The sequence below is a fragment of the Tachyglossus aculeatus genome, unplaced genomic scaffold, assembly GCF_015852505.1.
Source record: "Tachyglossus aculeatus isolate mTacAcu1 unplaced genomic scaffold, mTacAcu1.pri scaffold_290_arrow_ctg1, whole genome shotgun sequence".
NCBI classification, from domain to species: Eukaryota; Metazoa; Chordata; class Mammalia; order Monotremata; family Tachyglossidae; genus Tachyglossus; species Tachyglossus aculeatus.
The window spans coordinates 24,002-34,969 of NW_024045004.1; the positions used below are offsets into that span (position 1 = coordinate 24,002).

General features: G+C 53.0%; 1 protein-coding gene across 1 annotated transcript; it reads right to left on the reverse strand.

Annotated features, from left to right (window-relative positions):
* Window positions 1-5,830: 5,830 nt before the first annotated feature.
* On the reverse strand, window positions 5,831-10,546 carry LOC119923834. Its single transcript, XM_038743047.1, has 2 exons — window positions 7,538-10,546; window positions 5,831-6,534 (listed from the first exon to the last, which is right to left on the reverse strand). Exon 1 carries the CDS (start codon window positions 10,025-10,027, stop codon window positions 8,660-8,662), a length of 1,368 nt encoding a protein of 455 aa, XP_038598975.1. The 5' UTR covers window positions 10,028-10,546; the 3' UTR covers window positions 5,831-6,534; window positions 7,538-8,659.
* Window positions 10,547-10,968: the final 422 nt, after the last annotated feature.

Below are 10,968 nucleotides of genomic sequence, written 5' to 3' on the forward strand. Positions count from 1 at the left end.
GGTGGGACAGGCAAGAACGAGGTACGGTGAGGAAATTACGGCAGAGGATGGAGGGTGCGGGCTGGGCTAGAGAGAGGAGGAGAAGGTGAGGGGGTAGGCAGCGGCAGAGGAGTGGAGGGTGCGGGCTGGGCTATAGAAGGAGAGAAGGGAGGTGAGGTAGGAGGGGGCGAGGGGATGGAGAGCCTTGAAGCCCAGTGTGAGGAGTTTCTGCCTGATGCGCAGTACAGTGCTCTGCACACAGTAAGCACTCAATAAATACGATTGATGATGATGATGATGCGCAGATTGATTGGTAGCCACTGGAGATTTCTGAGGAGGGGAGTAACATTCCCAGAGCGTTTCTGGACAAAGACAATCCGGGCAGCAGCATGAAGTATGGATTGAAGTGGGGAGAGACACGAGGATGAGGATGGGAGATCAGAGAGAAAGCTGATGCAATAGTCCAGACGGGATAGGATGAGAGCTTGAACGGGCAGGGTAGCGGTATGGATGGAGAGGAAAGGGCGGATTTTGGCAATGTTTTGTTTTGTTCTCTGTCTCTGAATTGAATTTATGTAATTGTTTAGGCGCAATGGATTGAGCTACCCTTTCGGGGAGGAATATAATCAATTAGCAATATTAGCGCTTCCCTACACGGGAGGAACACAATCATCCGTTAATCGCGCGTGGGTGAGTTGGCTAACTCTCACCCATGTGCACTTCCCACGAGGGGAAGAATCCACTTACTTTCCCACATGGGAAGAATTCATTACATTACCCGCGCACGTGGTGGGCGGCTAGCTCTCACAATGTGCTCTCCCTACATGGGAGGAATCCACTCATAATTCCCATCGGCAGCGGGATCCCTGGGTCCCACCCACGAGACACTCACCCATCCCGCGGCCCTTGCCTCAGTGTGTTGGTTCTGGTTGTAGAGCGGGCATCTGGCCTTCTGGGCAGGGACAGACACGTGGGCTGCTGCTGCTGCTGCTGCTGCTGCGTGTCCTGGTGTTCTGACCCCGAAGGTCAGAGGCGACAGGTATTTATTGCCTGTGCCCCTAGGCCATTCCAGCTTCCGGCCTCAGTCTATCCAATCTCTGCCCTCCCCCCGCCTTCCATACCTAATTTGATTGGCACGGGGGCGAGGGACACCTTCTGTATTCCCAGCTTGGGCTGTCAATCTAGCAGATTTGGTCGTGGGGGCGATATCCCACCCTCACTTCCGAGTTCTGCCTGCTGGCTCAGGTGGTCACGAGATAGCTTTTGACCTTGAGATGGCCGGTACCCCAGGGTCACCTCGGGACACCGTTTCTAGATGTTGCCAACTTGGACTTCCCAAGCGCTTAGTATAGTCTCTGCACACAGTAAGCGCTCAATAAATACGATTGAATGAATGAATGAAAGGAAGCACTCAATAAATATGATTGAATGAATGCATGTTTTGTTTTGCTGTCTGTCCCCCCCTTCTAGACTGTGAGCCCGTTGTTGGGTAGGGACCGTCTCTAGATGTTGCCAACTTATACTTCCCAGGCGCTTAGTACAGTGCTGTGCTCACTGGAAGCGCTCAATAAATACGATTGAAGGAATGAACGGTAGGAAGCGCTCAATAAATATGATTGAATGAATGAATGTTTTGTTTTGTTCTCTGTCTCTCCCTTCTAGACGGTGAGCCTGTTGTTGGGTAGGGACCGTCTCTATTTTGCCAACTTATACTTCCCAGGAGCTTAGTACAGTGCTCTGCACACTGGAAGCGCTCCATAAGTACGATGGAAGGAATGAATGAATCCCTCTCGCCCCGCCCCCCGGTGGGCGGAGCCTCCTCCGCGAGGCTCCGCGCGCTTCCACCGAGACGACGCAGCCTCCCGAAGCCTAGAGCGGCACCGGAAGTGCGTCTCTCCATGGTGACGGGGCGCGCGGCGGCGGGGAAGGAAAAAGAAGAGGGTGGAAAGGATCTGTTAAGCGTCCACTACGTGCCCAACACTGTTCTAAGCGCTGGGGTGGATACAGGGGAATCAGGTTGCCCCCCGTGGGGCTCCCAGGCTTCATCCCCGTTTTCCAGATGAGGGACCTGAGGCCCAGAGAGGTCAAGAGACCGACCCAAAGACACACAGCAGACAGGCGGCGGTGGCGGAATTCGAACCCATGACCCCTGACTCCCAAGCCCGGGCTGTTTCCACTGAGCTGTTGTCCACCAGCGGACTTGACATGACTGACTCCATTTTGTGTATGCTGACAATAACCCTCCATTTGTGCAGGCCGAGAGAACAAGTCTGCAACAGATGCCTTCAAGGCCATCAAGGGACACCCATCCGAAGATAACGAGAATTTTTACCTCCCTATTAACGAGAATTTACAGACCTATCTATGCAAGGCCATAGGGCAAATCACAACGTCTTGCACAAGGCCACAGGAACGGAGAACAAAGAGAATTCGTAACCCCCTGCCGGTCCCAATTGAATTCCTGAAATTTCCAAATGCCCCGCCCCCGTGTTGCTGTAACTCAATAAAAGGCACAGTGATAGTGGGATCGGGGCTGCTTGTTACTCGTCCCTCTCCCGGGAGGTGAAGGGGCAGGGAGCCACTTTCCTTCTTTACTGCTCTATCTGAACTCCTGTCTCCGAGTCATTTTTCCTCTCTGCGTCACCACCCTGGGTACAATAATAATAATAATAATGATGGCATTTATTAAGCGCTTACTATGTGCAAAGCATTGTTCTAAGCGCTGGGGAGGTTACAAGGTGATCAGGTTGTCCCTCGTGGGGCTCACAGATTTAATCCCCATTTTCCAGATGAGGGAACTGAGGCCCGGAGAAGTTAAGTGACTTGCCCAAAGTCACACAGCTGACAATTGGTGGAGCTGGGATTTGAACCCATGACCTCTGACTCCAAAGCCCGTGCTCTTTCCTACTGAGCCACGCTGCTTCTCAAGAACCCTGTGGCCGATTTACACCGAGTTAAGCCTATTTTGCACCCTACTTGTCAATAACAGAGCCATGCTGCTTATCATGATAGATAAAATAATGATGACATTTATTAAGCGCTTACTATGTGCAAAGCACCGTTCTAAGCGCCGGGGAGGTTACCAGGTGATCAGGTGGTCCCACGGGGGTTGGCGGGGGGGGGGGGGGGCTCACAGTCTTAATCCCCATTTTACAGATGAGGGAACTGAGGCCCAGAGAAGTTAAGTGACCGGCCCAAAGTCACACAGCAGACAGGCGGCGGAGACGGAACTTGAACCCGTGACCTCCGACTCCCAATGTGGCTCAGTGGAAAGAGCCCGGGTTTGGGAGGCAGAGGTCATGGGTTCGAATCCCAGCTCCACCAATTGTCAGCTGGGTGACTTTGGGCCAGTCACTTCACTTCTCTGGGCCACCTCATCTGTAAAATGGGGATTAGTAATAATAACAATAATATTTGTTAAGCCCTTACTATGTGCAAAGCACTGTTCTAGGCCCTAGGAAGGTTACCGGGTGATCAGGTGGTCACTCGGGGGTCTCCCAGTCTTCATCCCCATTTTACAGATGAGGGAACTGAGGCCCAGAGAAGTCAAGCAGCCGGCCCAAAGTCACACAGCAGACAGGCGGAGGAATTCGAACCCATGACCCCTGACTCCCAAGCCCGGGCTCTTTCCACTGAGCGATTTTGCTTCTCATGGTAGATATAATAATAATGATGGCATTTATTAAGCACTTACTATGTGCAAAGCACTGTTCTAAGCGCTGGGGAGGTTATCAGGTGATCAGGTTGTCCCACGGGGGGCTAACAGTCTTCATCCCCGTTTTGCAGATGAGGGAACTGAGGCACAGAGAAGTTAAGTGACCTGCCCAAATCAATCAATCAATCAATCAATCAATCAATCGTATTTATTGAGTGCTTACTGTGTGCAGAGCACTGTACTAAGCGCTTGGGAAGTACAAGTTGGCAACATATAGAGACGGTCCCTACCCAACAGTGGGCTCACAGTCTAGAAGGGGGAGACAGACAACAAAACCAAACATTAACAAGATAAAATAAATCGAATAGATATGTACAAGTAAAATAAATAAATAAGAGTAATAAATATGTACAAACATATATACATATATACAGGTGCTGTGGGGAAGGGAAGGAGGTAAGACGGTGGGGATGGAGGGGCGGATGAGGGGGAGAGGAAGGAGGGGGCACACAGCAGACAGGTGGCGGAGGCGTAATGTGAACCCGTGACCTCCGACTCCCAACGTGTCTCAGTGGAAAGAGCCCAGACTTGGAGTCAAAGGTCATGGGTTCTAATACCAGCTCTGCCAATTGTCAGCTGGGTGACTTTGGGCCGGTCACTTCACTTCTCTGGGCCACCTCATCTGTAAAATGGGAGTTAATAATAATAATATTTATTAAGCCCTTACTATGTTCAAAGCACTGTTCTAAGCGCTGGGGAGGTTACCAGGTGATCAGGTTGTCCCTCGGGGGGCTCACAGGTTTAATCCTCATTTTACATAGGAGGTAACTGAGGCCCAGAGAATTCAAGTGACCGGCCCAAAGTCACACAGCAGACAGGTGGCTGAGGAGGAATTAGAACCCACGACCTCCAACTCCCAACGTGGCTCAGTGGAAAGAGCCCGGGCTTGGGAGTCAAGAGGTCATGGGTTCTAATCCCAGTTCCGCCAATTGTCAGCTGGGTGACTTTGGGCCAGTCACTTCACTTCTCTGGGCCTCAGCTACCTCATCTGTAAAATAGGGATTATTAATAATAATAATAGCGATGGCATTTGTTAAGCGCTTACTATGTGCCAAGCACTGTACTAAGCACTGAATAATAATGACCACATTTATTAAGCACTTACTATGTGCAAAGCACTGTTCTAAGCACTGGGGAGGTTACAAGGTGATCAGGTTGTCCCACAGGGGGCTCAGTCTTAATCCCGATTTTACAGATGAGGGAACCGAGGCACAGAGAAGTTAAGTGACTCGCCCAAGGTCACACCGCCGACAAGTGGCGGAGGCGGAATTAGAACCCACGACCTCCGACTCCCAACGTGGCTCAGTGGAAAGAGCCCGGGCTTGGGAGGCAGAGGTCGTGGGTTCCACTCCCAGCTCCGCCAACTGTCAGCTGGGCGACTCGGGGCCAGTCACTTCACTTCTCTGGGCCTCAGTTACCTCTTCTGTCAAATGGGGATTAATGTTACCGTTATCGAAAAGTAGGGTGCAGAATAGATTAACTGGTGTAAATCGGCCGCAGGGTTGGCGTTCTGGAGTCTGAAGAACACTCAGTGCCCTTTATAAACGTAGCTTCCCAAGAGGGGTTTGTAGACCCCTAGACTGTAAGCTCGTTGTGGGCAGGAAACATGTTTCCCGACTCTGCCGTACTCTTCCAAGCGTTTAGAACAGTGCTCTGCACATGGTAAGCGCTCATTAAATACCACTGGTATTTATTGGTCTTTTCAGCTGTACCCCAGTCTATTCAGATAACTGTCTTGCCCCAAAATTTACCCTCTGGCCAGGGAACGTGTCCACCAACTCTGTTGTTTTGTACTCTCCCAAGCACATAGTACAATAATAACAATAATAATGATAGTAATAATAATAATGGCATTTGTTAAGCGCTTACTATGTGCAGAGCACTGTTCTAGGCACTGGGGAAGTTACAAGGTGATCGGGTTGTCCCATGTGGGGCTCATAGTCTTCATCCCCCTTTCCCCCTTCTAGACCGTGAGCCCACTGTTGGGTAGGGACCGTCTCCATATGTTGCCAACTTGGACTTCCCAAGCGCTTAGTACAGTGCTCTGCACACAGTAGGCACTCAATAAATACGATTGAATGAATGAATGAACCCAAGACGGTGACGCAGATAGGAAAAATGACTCGGAGACAGGAGTTCAGATACAGCAGTAAAGGAAGGAACGTGGCTACATGCCCATTCACCTCCCGAGAGAGGTACGAGTGGCAACAGCCCCGATCCCATTCCCACTGTTTCTTTTATTGAGTCACAGCAAAAAACGGGAGCAAGCAATGGGAACTTTAGGGAACCAACTGGGACCGACAGGATGGTTGTGAATTCTCATGAGTGCCCGTTCTCATGGCCTGGAACGGATGGGAGTGACTTGTTTCCTATCCTACGACCTCGCACAGACAGGTGTTACTTGTTACTGGCCTGAAGACGTCCCATTGTTGAGCCTCGTAGAAAATACAGAAAGGGGTTGTTCTCTCGGCCTGCACAGAACGGAGTCAGTCAGGTCAAGTCCGCCAGTGGACAACAATCCCCCCTCTGACCCTTCCGAGGCCCACGGCCTCCGGGAGGATCACACAGGACCCTCCTCGGGATAACAAAGGTCTTCCGCAAAGTCGGCGCCTAAAGCAGAGGACAAGGAAGAGGCAAAAAAAATCCAGGCACAAAGGAAAAGATGGAAAAATCCATCAGAAAAATCCAGGCACAACACAACTATCCCCCTTCGGGGAAATGCGGCTTCCAGACGGCGCTGCACGTCCATGATCTTGGCCTTGGACAGGGGTACGATCGGGGCGGGAGGTTTGCAGAAGCATCAGGGGAGACAGAGTGCATCAGAAGCGGGCCTTCGGGAGCTGGGAAACACAGCACACCAAAAACAAGAGGCACAGAAACACACACAAAGAAGCAACCGGACAAAATCTCACAGGACCGAGGCCCAGCCGGTAGAAGTTCGACGCGGCCGTGGAGCCGGGACGGTGGGCTTCATCTGGGAGGGGTGGATCCAAAGCTATACGAATGCAGAGAAGGAAGACGAGAGAACCCGGCAGGGTCCCTCCCAGGACGGTTTAAGCGAAATGTGGCCGACCATGCGCTCAACCCAAACCCAATCTCCGTTGACGAACGGACGTGGGTGATCGGTGACAGGGGCGTGCTGATGGAGGACTCCGGCAGCCCGCAACTTAATGAGAGTCGCCTGGAGAGACAAAACATAGGCTCGCAGGGCATCATCGCGCACTTGCAGGGTTGGAGGAGGTTGGGGATCCGAGAGGCTTCCCCGGAACGGGGGATGACCAAGCAGCCGCTCGGAAGGTGATGCATTTCAAGGAGCCCGGGGGCGACATCGTAGACGATAAAGGGTGAGAGGCAGGACCTCCGGCCATTTGAGATGAGCTTCCGTACAACGTATCCCCAGAGGTGTTCTAAACTCACAATTGGCACGGTCCACCTTTCCTGAACTCTGAGGATGGTACAGTGCACGGAAGGAACATTCAATCCCAAGAGATCGATACATTTCGGATTGAACAGACCCAATAAAGTGTGATCCCCGATCAGAATCAATAACAGCGGGTGGCCCAGAGTGGGGAACGACTTCCAACAAGAGGCACTTCACCACCGTAAGAGCAGCTGCTTGAGAGGAAGGGAGGGCCTCCATCCACCCGGTCGGGCCATCGACAAAAACCGGCAGATATCGAAACCCACCGGCCCTCGCAAGTGGCACAAAATCAACCTGCAATCCCTCGAAGGGGGGAGAGACCCAGGGGCGTCCCCTTGAGGGAACCCGACGACCAGGGTGGGCATTAAAGCTGTGGCGGGTAGCGCAACCGGCTGTAACACGTTTGGCAACGGGATGCGTACCTGGAGCAAACCTGATTCGGAGGACTGCGGCTGCCAAGGCATCTGCCCCAAAGCGGCTCTCCTGGTGAAAGCTCAGGCAAATGGGTTGCAGCGCGGTGACGGGCAGTACAGGGCATCCATCGGGGACCCAAAAGGGTCCATCTCGTTCCAGCGCCTCACATCGCCGAGGCCACTCAGCTCTTTCCTCATCGGTAATCAGTAATCGGTAATCAGGGAGGGCACCGGACTGCCGGGCGTAGACGTAGGGCCCGGGGCCACAACAGGAGCTACCCGAGCAGCGGGGGCATGTCGGGCTGCCCGACGAGAGGCCTCGTCGGCTCGGAGATCGCCCAGACTCGGGGAATCACTTCCTCGGGTGTGAGCCACGCACACGCACAACGGTCACCTCGACCGGGAGCCCAATACACTCCCCATCAGCAACCTGAAGGCCAGGTGACGTGAGGCATCCACGACTTTGTCACAGGGCCCCTGTAGCGTGACGGACCCCAAAGGCATCTCCGGAGTCCGTATAGGTGGTCACACGCCTCCCCTTACCGAGGAACACTGCCCGTGTAAGGGCTTCAGGCCCAGCTGCCTGCGTGCCACAAGAAGCCGGTCCACAGCACAGAAGTTAGGGTGACCACAGCCGCACCCGGGAGGCTTCCTAGAATCAAGGCGATTCTTTCCTGATCATCACAAACCAAAGTCACGTTCGAATGGCGTAACAGATGGCATCCCACTAAGGGAGATGGAGTGGAAGGAACGATAAGGAACGGGTGGTGGGCATAACCCCCCCCGTGGCCAGCACTGAAGGGGCTGCGCTCTAAGAACAGTTTGAACCTTTTCACCTATCACCGCTGCACTTACCCTATCCTTCTCTCAAGCACCAGGGGGAAAAGACAGGGACGCCTTATAGGTCACACCCGTATCAACCAACAACTTACAAGACTTTACATTAATGGTTAATTCAAAGAACGCCTCGGGGTCACGGGTCACCATGGGAATCATACCGTACGGCTCTACCCGTGGTTCATCAACGGGGCTTGGATGAGGGAGGTCAATCCCCAGGGAGTATCCTGCCAGTAAGGCACACACGTGGAGATACTCGTATCCAGGGGATCGCCTGTTCAGGGGAGACGGCAGTCACTGGGGTCCCTGCAGACCCCTGGGCCCAGTGGGGCCAATATCGGGACCTGCATTTTGAGCCCGGGGCATATGGGGCCTATTCCACGGGACCGGACCCGCATTGGGTCTACCGTAGCTCACACGGCCCGGGACTGGAAACCGCGGGTGTCTGCCCCGTTTGATGTTGCGCCACAATAGGGGACATTCTCGCTTAAAGTGACCCTCCTGATGACAATAAAAGCAACATCCCGCGCGTACGGGGGTGCCCACGGTCAGGACTTCGGCAGCTTTGGCGGACTTCATATTCTGAACATGTCGCGCGATCTCCCTCAGTTCGGGCAGAGGTTTTGCTGCCCATGCGGGAATATACTTCTCAAAATAGTCAGCCAACCTTCCCTGTTTCACAAAGGCAGTGGCCAGGGCCCTGGCATCTCTTTCGTTCTCCAGGTTTAACTGCACTAACGACTCGGCTCCCTCGCTAAGCCGAGTGAAAAATTTCTCGGAAGTTTCCCCTTCCTCCTGGATCAACCCATGAAAGGAGGCCCAATCAGGTGGTTTACGGCCCAGTTCTTTGATGGCAGCCAAGAGGGTCTGCCGCGCCTGGCCCAGGCGGGTCCAATCTGCGTCCGCACCGAAGTGCGGATCGGGTTCGGCCGTCGGCCACGCCACATGAGGCGGACCGTCATTTTCCAACTTGACAGTCAGGGCCCTAAGACGGGAGCGCTCCTCGGCAGTGAAAAAGAGGTCGAGCAACTCCTCTACATCCGCCCACGACGGAAGATGGGTCCGGAAAATTCCCGAGACCCTCCGATACACTTCCTGCGGATCTTTCTGGAAGGACGGAGTATTCTGCTGCCAGGTTATAAGGGTTTGGGGGTCAAGAGGGACATGAGCCTTTACCCCGGCCATTCGAATGATCCCATCCTGAGCTGGGAACTGCTGCCAAGTTGTGTCTATGGGAGGTAAAAGCGGCACCAGAGGACAAACATGTCGGGGGGGAGCTGAAGCCCCCATCAGGTCCCCCGAGTGGGGCTGCAGACTCGAGACCGAAGGCAACACGGCCTTTCCTCCTACAAGCGACGACGTTCCTACTTCGGACGGAGAGGACTGGGTCTCGCTCATTTTATCCCAACAATACCAATAGCACATTTCGTCGAACCGGGAACAGGATAGAATATCCCGGAGTTTACGGAGAGGTTGGGGATCAAAAGATCCTCCCTCGGGCCAGAAATAATTACCCTGCAGGTCTCGGAACTGAGTCCAGACCTTGTGACACCCGACAAGTTGTTTCTTAGACATTCCTTTGGTTATGGGCAGGTGACCCTCGTCCCATGACTGGAGAATTTTAGACAGACACGAGTCTGATTTAGAGTGGCTCGAACCCATGGTTCTGAAAACCAGGACCCTCCTTCCGTTTATCCGGGAAAGAACCCCTAGGATGTCTCCTTGGCCCCTCAGAAGTTGTCTTCCAAGGCCTACAACCCACTTACCTCTTAATGCAAGGGGTTCCCCTCCAATTAGGGAAAGGAAATCCGCTCAGCCGGACCCTCCAAATTAACAACCCACCAGAAGAGAAGGGGAGACTCGGACCCTAAGAGCGGATCCTTACTTACAAGGCCGTCGACGAGGAAAGTCAACCGTTCTCACCTACGGAGGTCGTTCCTCTCCAGATCACGGCACTCCGGTCGCTCAAATTAGCCACTGTTATCGCCAAGGAGGGGGGAAACTAAGTCAACCGGGGAAAATCGGCTGAAGGGTTCGAGAACCCAAGGAGACCTGAGTTCAGAGGCCTGAACTCCGAGTTCAGATGGATTGGTAGAGGCCGGAAGGCCGACTGCTCGCCCGTTCACCTCCTGAGAGGTACCAGGAATGAACAGCCCCTATTCCAGCAGCTTTTTCCCAGTTTTTTTGGTTCCCTAAACGAGCTCCACAAAGCATTCCCCCGCTTGCGAAAAGTTAGCACTCTGTTAGCAGGAGATGTTAGCAGGAGACCTCGCCCACACAGAATTGGGTCTTTTCAGACAGGGCGGAGCCGCCTTGATCAGTGTCAGCCCTCCTCATTCATTCATTCATTCATTCATTCAATCGTATTTATTGACGCACTTTGCCACGCATGCCAGCACCACGTGACTTATGTTCATATTCTTTTTCTACTACTCCCATTTGTACTTTATTTTAATGGCCATCTCCCCCATAAGCAGTTTGATACTCATACTAGTCCCGCATAACATATGTACATATAATAATCATGATAACGATGGCACTTACTAAGCGCTTACTACGTGCAAAGCACTGTTCTAAACGCTGGGGAGGTTACAAGGTAATCA

Bases quoted from the DNA above. Each gene is read 5' to 3' on its own strand.
- LOC119923834 (XM_038743047.1), bottom strand. From the start codon at position 10,027: ATGGGTTCGAGCCACTCTAAATCAGACTCGTGTCTGTCTAAAATTCTC.